The sequence below is a fragment of the Sturnus vulgaris genome, chromosome Z, assembly GCF_052056855.1.
Source record: "Sturnus vulgaris isolate bStuVul1 chromosome Z, bStuVul1.hap1, whole genome shotgun sequence".
Lineage (NCBI taxonomy): Eukaryota > Metazoa > Chordata > Aves > Passeriformes > Sturnidae > Sturnus > Sturnus vulgaris.
Window position 1 is genome coordinate 44,486,993 of NC_142283.1, and position 13,443 is coordinate 44,500,435.

At 37.1% G+C, this 13,443-nt stretch overlaps 1 protein-coding gene across 3 annotated transcripts in view; it reads left to right on the forward strand.

The window, feature by feature from the left end:
• The window catches only part of FRMD3 (FERM domain containing 3), a 120,787-nt gene that overhangs the window by 61,713 nt on the left and 45,631 nt on the right, over window positions 1-13,443 (forward strand). For all 3 annotated transcript variants that reach the window (XM_014869084.2, XM_088156045.1, XM_088156046.1), the window contains exon 3: window positions 6,901-6,943. In XM_014869084.2, coding sequence (XP_014724570.1) covers window positions 6,901-6,943 — 43 coding nt within the window. The remainder of the gene's footprint in view (window positions 1-6,900; window positions 6,944-13,443) is intronic.

Genomic DNA, 13,443 nt, shown 5'->3' on the forward strand with positions numbered 1-13,443 from the left:
CTGTCACTGTGGAGATGCTGGAAATCATAATCACCCTTAAGCATTAAGATGTCCTGTGTGTGTGCTGCAGGGCTGTCTGGGAGCAGCAGAGCAGTGCAGTGGTTCTAACTCTGTGCTTGTACATCTTGCAGTATGAAAATAAAGCTTTCAAATTAGTGAAACTACTCTATGAGTACACTCTCTCTATGCAGATGATCCTGAATGGTAGCTTTGAGTACACTGGGATTTTCTGACTTTCCCAGAGCACAAAGCCTGTTTTGGTGCTTTGATAGAAAGATGATACTGGACACTATGGATTTTGTTGGCCTACCTGCTAATTTCCCCCTTAAGGACTGTCAGAGATACAATTCTCATTTTGTTTTGAAGGTTAAATATGGTGACAGCTGGGTGACAATTCTATACAGATACAGGGTTTTTTTGATCAGATTTAATTTCATTTATTTCACTAGTAAGGGTGGTGGGGAGACCCATTTGTACACCAAAGTGTCACTTACAATTGACCTGGGCAGAACATTTTTTTAATCTTACAACCAAAGTCGCTCAGCATTGTACCAGTATTTACTAGGGAAAGAAATTGTAGTCTCTGGTCTGTTGTTAATTAATTTCTTTATCATGAAGTAGTGGTTCTGTTTTTAATGGGAGCTATAGACAAAACGTACAGCAGTTCCTCATCGGAGAGACCTTTGGAAAGGGTCAGAAAATCCTGAGTGCAGCTGATCTCTGCTTTAGCAAGAGCAGCTATTTAATACATATTTCTAAAAACGTGTGCCTAGTCCCACATGAGAGTGGGGAAGGCTGGCAGAAGGACACATCAGATAACTTGCAACCTCAGTTTAATGAAGTTATATTTTTGCATAAGGAGTTGTAATATTCCATACAGTTAGGAGAAGGGATCTGTCTGGGAGATCTCCAGTCTCTGTGAAGGGGTAGAACAAGTATTATGGGCAGAACCCTACAGTGACTAAGCCATAGATTAATAAAAATCTTAATCCTTATCCATGCATATGAACCTCTGCTCCAAGGCAGAGTTATCACAAAAGTTACTGCATTTGCATGAACTCTTGCTGTAACTCTGCTTCCTGTGTGCAGTTCAGGTTCAAAAAAAGTATAGTAGAACTGGAAAAGGAACAAAGAAGGCTGTGAGAATTATATCTAATAGAAATGTATTTCATCCAGAGATGGATTAGACAAGAATAATATGGCTAGTAAAAGAGGTCAGTGAGAGAGAATGAGTAAGAGAGTCAGAGAGTAAGCAAAAGTGAAGGAAAGAGAAAGATATGATGTAAAATAGCTTAGAGAAGGTGAAGCTTGGTGAAGGGAAAAGTTGCCCTGTAATTCTTAGAACTGAAACATTCTAAAGTAAACGAAGTATAAAGTCACTGGTGCTGAGAAATAATTTTTAGAAAACCATAGGCAGTAATAAAATTCATTGTAGCTGTCATGAATTTGAAAGAAATGTTTAAAATGGGAGCTTGGACAAATTGGTAAAAGCCTACAAAGATTTACAAACAAAATTTAATGGAGGCTGGGTGGAAAAAGCCCATTGAGCACAATGGGAGCTACTGCTCTTGTTCTTTTCTTAAGTGCTTGCTTCAGACCATTTTCAGAGACTAAGTGCTGAGTTAAATTGCAGCATGCTTTTACTAGTAGAGTTGCAATAATGTGCTAAACAAAAATATGACAGAAATGAATAGTTGTGTGAAGAGACTATATACATATATACACTTAATTCAGCAGAAGTATTACCAACTAAATATCTTGTATGAGGATTAGGAAACTTGTAAACTAAATCATTTTGCAAGATATATTGATAAAAACAAAGATTTTTTTTTCTCATCAGTTGTGAACTCTTGTCTGTGATAATGTAGTGGCTCATGCACACATCAATATATGCAGATTCTATAGCCAAATGTTCAGCTGATAGAGACTATGGATAAGTTCAGCTACTCCAACACACAGCAGTGATAATTCAGAAATTTGTTTAAGAAATTCCAGTTCAGAATCATACAAATGGTGATTCTGTTCCAGTGTATATGACTACCTTTTCTGGACCAGATAAATGTTTGTGATAGTGATGTACCTTGTTTCTTCCTTATTAACATGCCACTAAATAGCATCAGTGCCCTGATTTTGGAAAAAAATACAGAGGAGCAGCTCTTTTGCTACAGCAGAACACTGTCAGTATTCTTGGGATAAAAGTTCTTCAAACCATGAAAAAATAGTATTGGCCTCAGGGCATGAAGAAGGAGACACATGTTCTGGGCCCTTTGGCATCTCTTTTGCTTGTATGAAGTGGACACCTAATTAATTCCCCTGTCTGAGCTTCCATGAGCTTTGGAGGATATTAGGATAGTATTACCTTTTTTTTTTTTTTTGGCATGTGGTAACCTCATGCAAGTCTCTTATTTGAAGGTAAAGCAAATTTACCATGATTTTGCTCTTCATTCAAGAAAAAGATTAGCTATTCATTTTCAAGATTAGTATAAGATGGAGTTTCAAATAAAATTAATTATTTTTTTACTTTTCTAGCAGTGTTTCATATCTCATTCTCCTGCTCTTTTCTGTCAATTAAACAAAGTTTTCCAATCCAGCCCTTGCCTGGAATATTTTTGCAAAGCCTGCAGCTTCTGATTCTGTTTTACTGTGTGCACATGCAAGCACTTGGCTAAGTATTGCTTGCCAAGTGAAATTTAAGTATTCATGGCATTTGTCCACTTTCAGTTGCCCCTTTCTAACTGCTCCTCTTGCAAACACTGGGACTTAATCAAAAGCCTCATGGCTTGGAAGAGGTAAGAGATTTTGCTTCGTGGGTGGGGAGGCACTGGAACAGGTTGCCCAGAGCAGCAGTGGTTGCCCTGTCCCTGGGAGTGTTCAAGGCCAGGTCGGATGAAACTCTGAGCAACCTGGTCTGTGACAGGTATCGCTGTCAATGGCATGGGAGGTGGAACAAAATAGTCTTTAACGTCCCCTTTAACCTAGGCCATTCTATGAACCTATCACTCTTTCCTCTTTCCTCACAGCTTCTTATTTTAAAACTCTTAATCCTATGCTGAATCAAGACCAAGCTCAGCACTCTCAGACCTTCTCAAGTGAAGGGCTTCATTTGAAACAGGTTGAAACAGGCTGAAATGTTTTTACTAAAAGCACATCAGTGTTTGTGCAGTTAAATTGTTCCTAGAATGGTGGTTTTACCCTTGCAGGGTGTCCTTGCTCACCCTGAGCTTTTGCTGTGAAAGCTGATAGCACATCAGCTGCTCGGCATTTGTGGATAAGCAAGAACACACCTGGCCTCGCTAATGACTACTCAGCACCACTTAAGGGCTGATCAGAAGTGAAGACTCTATTTACAAAGTTAAAATCACACTAGTCTGAAACACAGCATACAATTGCAATGAAATCTTAGTCACAGAGCAATGCTCAGCATATTTTAGGATCCCAGCACCAAAAGTGATATCCATGATAGTTTGCTTACGCACCACTGGCACCTGAAGTGCCAAGACTCTTTAGCTATCCATGACCTTCAAGATTTCTATGTATCTTTCTCTCTCCCTTCTGTTTTCTGTGATGGCATCTATCTGATCACTGAGATACCCAGTAGCTACTGAAACCTCTTTTGGCAAAGAGATTAGGAATTGGTAGTGCTGAACATGAATCTCCTCTCAGTATGCTTGGCAATGTGTTAGTGGAATTAGGATCAAAGTATTTTCTTTCCCTTTGGGAAGCAACCATATTGCTAACATGCTTTCAATGAGACAAGAAGTTCAGCCCCTGCAGGAATGATATCTGGTGGTCATTAAGTACAATCAGACATAAAGCCAAGCTGATTTGAGGGTGTAGGCCATCCTTCAGTTAAGGCAGCCTTTGTGGACTACAATGTCAAATACATGACAGAGAAATGAAACTGCTTAAAATGACTGGAGTTTTTTTTCTCTCCCTGATTTGAACACTTTAGTGTTAGTAAAAAATAAAAGATTATTGTCTCTAGTTACAGTTTTATATCTGACTATTTTTTTTATATATCTGACTTTTTTTGCAGCTGGAAATTTAAAATGTTTCTAAAATTTATCTTGACAAGCTAACACAAAATGTTATATTTTCCTTTCACCTAAGATTTATTTAATCTTTTTCAGGAAAATTGTGAAAAAAATATTACTATATAAAAAAAGCATTTTGGAAAACCAAATACTTTTCAATTTAAAGTTTCAGTTTCTGCAGAAACAGTTTGATTAATTTACAGGAACCTTAAGCTCCTCCTAACTATAACAGCTAATTAATCTTGGAATAAATATAGCTTGGACACTGTATAGTAGAGATGAGGCACAGGTATTAATTATTAATAGTCAATGCTGTAAGGCTGAAAGATAAGTACTCAGGGGAAAATCTTTCCAAAAACTCAAATTGAAATATGCAAACAAATATAGGGGTGGCTATTTCCAGAAGTATTAGCAATGACTAGGTGTTTATCTTCCCCTGACAGTCAGAAAGCATTAAGCACCTAATTGCTGTGTCTCTGAAAGTCTCCATTATATTATAAAGGAACTCCTCAGTTTTCTGGAAGATTCAGCTGAATGGTGTACACGTTTGCAGTCTTCCACCCACAGAAGGTCACAACAGAAATCTGAGCTTGTAGAAACTGCCTGCCAGTTGCATGACCTCCACGCAAAAGCCTAGATTGCTTAATTGCTTGGTGTCTTTTCAATCTGTTTTTAACCCATGAAGGTCAGGTCTTAGTGAAATATATTTGATTTTGGATGTGTTAGGTAAATCTGCATTCCTGGGTGTTTGGGGAATTTCATCCATGTTTCCCCTCCTTCATTATTCACATGGTTGGTATAAGGGTTTCGTATGTGCAAATTGGCTTTTTTTACCTCTGATTTTTTTTTACAATAGGTAAAGGTTTCAAGCAGTTCTGAATGCAGATTTGGTCTGTGCTGATATTTCAGCTCAATATTTCAAAAAGAAATATCAAGAAAATTGTGTTGCATTTCTGCTAGATAAAAATAGTGAATACTCTTAACTTTCAGTTTCCTGAGAGCAGTACAGCGTGGCTCACTGTCCAAGTCCCCATTTGCTGTCTGAATCTTCATCTAGGCGTGATCCTGGTGGATGTGGGGTGGGTCTGTGAAGAGGTTAAGGAAAGCACATTTGTATATCTTTATGTCTTTACTGGTTTCCTATCTGCAAACTCATTCTGGATTATGTATCTTTAAACCACTGTGGACTGTATAAGATTTCATAAATCAGATTGTCTTTACCTTTTTATGAGCAACTCTCAGCTCCCATTATTCAGAGTGAAACATATAAATAATTTATATGTATGATCTAAAAAAAGAATGAAATGAGCTAGATATTTCTGGTAAGTCAGTGAAACTACCACTGCTGATTCAATTATATTTCTTTCATCTTTGCCCCTAAAAGGAGAGATACTGGGAAAACGGAGTAGGTAAAGAAATATTGGAGGGCTATTGTTTTATTGTGGCTGTCGTTTGAAGTTTGAGGTTATTGGGTTTTTGTTTTGCTGCACCAGGGTTCTATATCAGTCTCTCAGTGATAAGTCAACTTCAAATAGAAATGTGCTGCAGAGCTTATCTCCAGTACCACTGTAAACTATACGTGTGTGAGTTTCTGAGCAACCATAGCATGTAAACAGCAGATATTTGAAAATTTTCTTTCAAGGTAATTGTTTTGTCAAAAGTTCTCTTGCAGAAAACTAATTTACAGTTGTCTTGACTTCATCTGAATTCTTGAGATGTCATAATTTTTAAAGCAATAATTTTATGTCAGTTATTAACAACTCCTACAAAATATCTACCCCTGGTCTTTATCTGTAGTAGAATTACTAAAGGTTATGAGGAGAAACGATAGCCCACGTAGGATATTTTAAGTATTACATATGGCTTGATAAATGCTAGGATTTCTTTTTGCAGTTCCCCAAATGGTTTTAGAGCTAGAATGAAAGTGTTAAAAATGAAACACGAGGCCTTCCAGTGTTGAGAATGCTTATTAAAACTGAATGCTGTGCTTTTTGACCAGCTGCTTCCACAGCACAAATCTCATTTTACTGGAGATTTTTGCTTGCATGAAAAACACTAATACGAAAGCTGCTGGCTGTGGTCAGAAGTGGCACTTGAATATCAGCATGTTCTTTTGTCTGACAAAACATCCTCCTGAGCAGGTCAGCTGGTGCTAGCAGGGGATGTGCTAAGGCTCTTAACTAAAATGTGAGCCTAACTTTTGGTTACAGACGTACCTGAGTTTATTTTCTAAGAGAATAAAAATGAAAAATCTTCCTGCCAAAAGCAATTTTTCCTGTAAAGTTATGCACCTAGTGATGAGAAGCCGTATCTCTCTGCTGTATATTAGCTGTCTGTATGGTGAGTATTTCCCGGAAAAGTGCAATCTTTTTCCCTTGAGATTTTTAGTTATTGCTAGAAGAGAACACTAGCATGTGTTCTGTGTTTTCTGACTGCGGATATAGTACTTAAACATTCTTCAATTTTAAGAAACGTAGAAGACAATACTAATGAAGAGACACTGGAGCACTAGTGCAGACTAGTTTCCGAATAGTCTGTCCTACTGTCTGATACGATCATTCTTCTGGAAAAAAAATGGCTGAAAGTATGATACTAAATGTCCACTTCAAGCTGAAGACTACAGCCTGTCCCTTTTAAATGGGTCTTTGAAATATCTATTTTATTTCTATCTCAATACATCTATTTTACAGGCACTGGTGATATCAAATATGCTTATACAATTCCAGTATGGAGGTGCTTTTCTCATTTATGTATGTCTCAGTGAAACAAAATTCCTACTTCTCATTTTTGGTACTGATACATTTACAAGGGTATTTTTGTCTGCTGTGATCCATATTAACCTCTGCTCTCTGCTTTGTCTTTCCAGCACTGGCTTGAGCCCAACAAGTCCATCTTCAAGCAAATGAAATGTAAGTCTTGAAAGCTCATGTTTCTAAACTGATTTTTAAATAACTGGAGGTGTTCTTGTGTTTCCATGCAGTAATTTAGAGTAAGCTTAATTTGTTTCTCAGTGTAAACAAGTCTTTCTTGTTAGCACATGAAGGAGTTCTAAAAATTCCATGCTATCCTGATCTTACCATCTCACAGTGCTCTGCACATCAAAAGCTATTATTTTCTGCTCATGGCTACAGCCAGAGGCCAGCAGGCATGAGGTGGCAGATCTGGTCAGAAGACCTGTATGTTCCAGCTCTCATTTTCAGTCAGATACAATCAGCCACTGGGAGATGGTAATAAAAATGAAGTGTGGCAATTGCTTCTAGGTCTTTCCTAGTTTTCCTTTCTGCTGCCCCTTGCTTCCTGAAAATGCCAAGCATTGGCTTGAGTTCATTTTTACTGTCCAGCAAACTCAAGTATTGTGGGCTAAGTGGTGATCTTTCTGCCACAGGTGGGGCGAACTTAAGATCAGTATTTAAAAAAGTGTCTTTAAAACAGGAATGTATTACTTTAATTATCTTTTTGAAACATCACTGTCTGACCCATGGTTTCCATTAAATAGTCCAACTGTGATAGACCTCTTCAGGAAACAGAACTGCTTTGGTACTCAGCTTATATTCAGAACAGATGACAGTTTATTTGGCAGCTCTGGAGAATTGATGTGGTGCATTAGAAGTTGTGTCTTAGTCATTATCTGCCCATCTATCTGTCTATTAATCACTCTATCACTCTATCACTCTATCTATCTATCTATCTATCTATCTATCTATCTATCTATCTATCTATCTATCTGCCCACCTATCTACCTACCTTATGAAATGAAGGAGAATTTTATCCCCATATTGCTTGTATATAGTTTTCTGTTTTAAGCATAAATACAAGGAGTCTTGTGTGGGAGATAATGTATTTGCTTTAAAATGTGGTGAGGCTTAAGAGGTTGTCTAATACACAAAACCAGTTAATACTGGATGTTGACTGCACTATATGGAATACTTCAAGGAATTTTTCCATTAATGCAGTCATACTGCAATATATGTATACGTGTATATATATGCCAACACACTGGCATATACTAACATCTGGCATATTCAGTGTCAACTTCTATATCTAGTGTTTAGCTAGCTGGAGTACTATCCAGTAATGATTAAGCTCAAAAATGTCAAATTAGAACTAAGTTGTGGTCCTCAGCAATGCTAGTAAAGGAAGAAAAGAGGGAAGAACAGAGGAATTGTAATAATTGTAAACCATCTTAATCCCTTGCTTCCTTCCCATTTGTTATCAAAAGTAGAACAGTTTCCTGAATGTATCCTATGGCCTGTGTTTGTGTCACTGTTTTTACCCAAAAAAGCATCTTGTGCACTTTACATAGCAACACATGCAGGGGCTCTGCCAGCAGATGTTCTGAGAGTGTTTTGACTTACTCAGAACAACCTTTTCTGCATACAGATGTAGCCTAGATGTGATAGATGGTGGTCCATGAATTTGATTTGATGGCCTCATCAGAGGATTTCTGTGGCATTTGTGATAGAATCCTAATGAAAACTCCAAAAATAAATGAATACCTAGCAAAAAAGCAAAACAAATGCAGTTAGCATTAGGTTGTTTATCATGGTGAAAAAGTCTTAAGACAACAGCCAAAGAGAATGAGATTCTAACAAAGGATTTTTGTTACCAGCCTTAGATTTAGGGCACAGAAGTTGAATTAACTGTATGATTATGTTTAAAATTCCTAGTATAAGTTAACTTTCTTTTGTGTCACAGAAGAAGGACTTTAGTTGCTACAATAACCCTTTAAGAAAAAAAAATGAAGTTCTGTATATATATTTTGTACATGTGTAGAATCCATGAAGATTATACTTCCACAGGTTTCAAGGATATTTTCGTATTAATTTGGCATCAAGAACCTTTTGATTTATTTTTCTAAAAATAGGCTATATTTATGAAGAAAACCAAACAATTTCTAAGGGAACAAGGTTAACTCATATTTGATCTAAAAGTATTCAGTTTACTATGAAAAGGTTTAGACTCAGAAGAAGAAATTCTTGATACTCATTTGCAAAACATCCCAGTCTCGGGTGGCACAAGTGAGGACTGAAATTAGTAGAAGGTAGGAAGTCTAAAAACTGAAGCAATGAAGTGACTGGTTAATAGCACATATGGTATGTATGCATAACTTCTGGGAGAAATGATGGTAGAGAGCTATTCCCAGTGACTGTACTAGATGGATGTTTCCTTTTATTTCTTTGCATTAAGAAATTCAGGAAACAATGAATAATTTTCTTTGATAAACTAATGACTCAAACAGTTCTAAATTCAGTTGAATGCTTAAATTTACATAGAATTGTGAAGCACTTGCATATGTGCAGGAAAATTTCAATGCTGTGTTCTTGAGTGGGGAGCTTCCTTTTCCTTCAGCACAGCAGCATGTTTTTCAGTCTGTTTATTCATGAAGCTCAACATTGACAAATATTTGGAGCAGAAAAAGTTTGACTAGAAGAAGTATTCTAGTATACATTTTAGTAGGTACTAGCTTTCATGGGCCTCAGCAGTACATTAATCATTCAGGCATAATCTCTTTATATAGTCAAGTTGTACTGAACTCACAATCTGGCAACAATACATTTGTGTCTTTGGGATAGAATGTTGTATCTTTGACGCTCTGAAGGGTCCATAGGATCTTGTGACATGTGCTACAATTTTAATTTCTTTGGCTTTGGAAAAAATGGCTTTAAGTTCGTATTTAGTAACATCGGTATATGACAGAAAGAATCTTCTAAAATGGTATATATTTTATCTTATCATATATGAAACTATATTTAAATATGTACTAGTGCCACACAAAAAGAATGAAGGCATGGTATCTTTTTTGTCTCACCATCTACCTTTGTATTTGCCATTGTCATTGTAATGTTTGTGTTTTAACATGGTGTGTGAGGCCTAGGTCTGTGCCTCAGCCATTTTTATCACTAATTTTGCATGAGAGGGAAGAATTTAGTTTCTGAGAAATATCCTGAACCACTGCCAGGGTTGTTTTTACAGATTCAAGTCAACTGTTGAGCCATGATCAGCAGTTGCAAGTAGTATGTTTCCAATATTGTGATGGAAAAATCTTTGGAAGGTTGCCTAAGGAAGCTGTATCTTTGTAGTCCAGAATACAGAAGTTCTGAAATAAATTTTTCTATTATTTTGCATGTTTTTGTGTATAGTGTTATTCTCTCCTAAATGCTGGCAGTAAACTTTTCTACTTGGCAATCTTATATTTTATGTTGTTTAAAAGCTTGCATTTTCTCTCTGGGAATGTTATGGTGTACAACCTGAGTCACATCAGCACTAATGTTTAAGTAAAGAAGAGTTTTCCCATCCATCTCCTCTCTTGCTGTTTTTTGAATACTTCTAAAGCTTATTCTGCATAGTAATATGCAGCTCTCCTGAAACCTGCTTGGTGGGAAATATCCAAATATGTGGATTTTGTGCTTGACGACAGTGGAACACAATAATTTCTGTTGCTCTAATGTGCAGGAGTTCTAAATTTCCATGTTTTTCTTACTGCCTCGCATAACTGAAAGAGTGTAGGTTTAGATTACCTATCAGGGAAAAATTCTTGACTGTGAGGGTGGTGGGGCACTGGAACATGTTGCCCAGGGAGCTAGTGGGTGTCCTGTCCTTGAAGGTGCTCGAGGCCAGGTTGGAATCTGATCTAATGCAAGCTGCTCCTGCCCAGGAGGGTTGGAACTAGATGATCTTTAAAGTCTCTTCAAACCCAAACCACTCTATGATTCTGTGATCTAAAAGAGTAATGCTAAAAGGATGTTCTCCTGTGTCAGGTCATGGAATTTTTCAATTAATTTCCGTAATCTCTAATGCTTTCCTAAAACCGGAAAGGAGGTGGAATGAACCAAGGGATCTCAGTACAAATATAAGGAAAAGTTTAATCAAATATGAGATTCATAAATACATGTACAATGAGAGTGGGAGTTTTTTGTGATCCTTTAGGCACTAATCTAAATGCTGTGTATTCTATGATCCTCATGAAGATTTAATAACAGCATTTTAAGCTTTATTATAAACACCTGACAAAAATCCACCTCGCCCTGTGTTGTTTTGTAACTATCAAGTGCAATATGGGAGACCTTTAATTTGAGATTTATGATAGATCAAGTATCCCTTATACATAAAAACACTGAGTAATGATTTTAAGATGCTGCCTGTCTTAAAAATACTCAGCGAGGAGTATGGATAAACAGCTGATTCATCTGGAAAGGGAACAGGTATATGGAAACAACTGCATATGTCTTAATGGCTCCCCAGAAGTGCTTCTGCAGAACTAGTGAACATGAAGACTATTTGAGTGTAATATTTTTTCTTGCTTGTTTGTTTGTTTCTTAAATTTCATTTACTTTTTTAGGTTACTGTAGCTCAGAGAATATGCAACATCAAGGAGAGATGCAGGAAGTTTTCTGCAATGTTGCATTTTCAGGACTATGAAGATAATTTTAACATCTGCTTTTGGGTTTCAGTATCCATTTGTACTTCATGTTTAATATAAAAAACCCAACACTGACAGTACAGAGCATTGTAGAAGGTAGCAGTTGTGCTTGGTGAAAAGGAGATTGTGAAAAAGAAACCTTCCAAAAAGTGAGAATCTTCCATCTTTCTATATTTGGTTGACACTTGTAAAACTTCAATCAAGCTTTTCAACAGTTTTTAAGAAATTATTTTCAACTTTCATAGTGTTGTGGTTTAACCCCAGCCAGCAGCCAAACCCCATGCAGCCACTTGCTCATCAGGATCAGGGAGAGGAAGGGTAAAGGGTGGAAAACTCAGGTTAAGATGTAGAAAATTTAATAGAGAAAGGCAAAGCACACACAAGCAAAGCAAAACAAGGGATTCATTCAGCCCTTCCCATGGGCAGGCAGGTGTTCAGCCATTCCAGGACAGCACGGCCCTACCACATGTAACAGTGACTTGGGAAAACAATTACTCCTCAAGTCTCCCCTTCCTCTTTCTTCCTCCTGCTTTATATACTGAACACGATGCCATGTCATCTGGCACATTCCTTTGATCACTTGGGGTCATCTGTCCTATCTGTGTCTCCTCCCAACTCCCCATGCACTCATAATCTCCTCACCAGGGTGTCAGTATGGAAACATCTCTGTGTTATCAACTGTTGTTATCAACACTGTGTTCAACACAAATCCAAAACACGACCCCATACCAGCCACCACAAAGAAAATTAACTCTACCCCAGCAAAAAGCAGCACACATAAATATTTTCTTCTTTTTTCAGATCCTTTTTCTGTGAAGAAAATGGTAATATGAATGTGTGGGGTTTTTTGTAGACTGCTTAAAAATAGTTCATGTGAAACTCAGTCCCTTACTTACTGATGTCTGTGGAGAGGGAGGCATCTCCCATATCCCTCTTTGTTCTGGTCATGGTGTTGTAGGTTTGGGTGTACTTCAGGGGAGATCCTTCCTGTTTGAAGTACACAGAATACTGTATCATAGTTAAATGCAAGTGAAATAAACTTTAAAAACATACAAACACCCACCTGGAAAACTATACTCTGTGTGTAGCTCCTTCATGAGTGTTTAGATCATGACTTGTTTCAGCATTCAACATAACTTAAATGATTTTATTTGTACTTTTTCCTTCACCTCTCACATACTGTTAGCATATAAACTGGTAAACTAATGCTTCAATGGACTTAGCTGTCAATACTATTCTCCACACTAAAGTCCTTTGAAATTATTGTAATGGTTAATGGTTTTTAGTGAGAAAGTGAACTCTGATGGTAGGAAATAATGACAGAGCCTTGGGCATTTCACTATGCCAGCTGCTTCTTATCTGAGAGATAAAGGCTCTTTCCTCTGAAAGAAATGGCTTATAAGAAATAGCTATTAAAAAACTGATTATGCACTTTCTAGTTTTGTGTTGATGAAATGTTATTTTGCAAATTCTGCTCTGTTTTGGGAAAGTTTGTTGTTAATGTTTCCACTTTAATATGTAAGTGGTCAAAAGTAATTTTACTTTCAAGGAATTGAGAAATAGTCTGGCTTGACACATCTCACATCTCTTGAGCTGATAAAATTCAATGCCTGTCTTGTTTCTTCTATGAGAAACCAAAGAGAGAACATGAAGTCCTCATGTGCGTTTCTCCAGTGTGGTAAAATCTAGAAGACAAAGGCCTTGCTAAATGTTTACGTATCATCAAATGTCTCTTTGGAAGAACATTAGGCTTGTGATCTACCTTAAAATTAAGATGGAGAGTAAAGTGGATAGCTTTGGGAGTTCTCTCCTTCCCTGTTCAAATGTTCATTGTGGCTAGTTTTCCAATTGAGAATAAAAACCAGAAAAATAGACTCTCCTTCTTCCCTTGCAGGGAACTTTCTTGAATTCAGAGATGAATTAGATGGACAGGTTCATATTCTTTTTACCATTTCAAATTGCAAGTTGTTTTTGTTCCATTCTTGCACA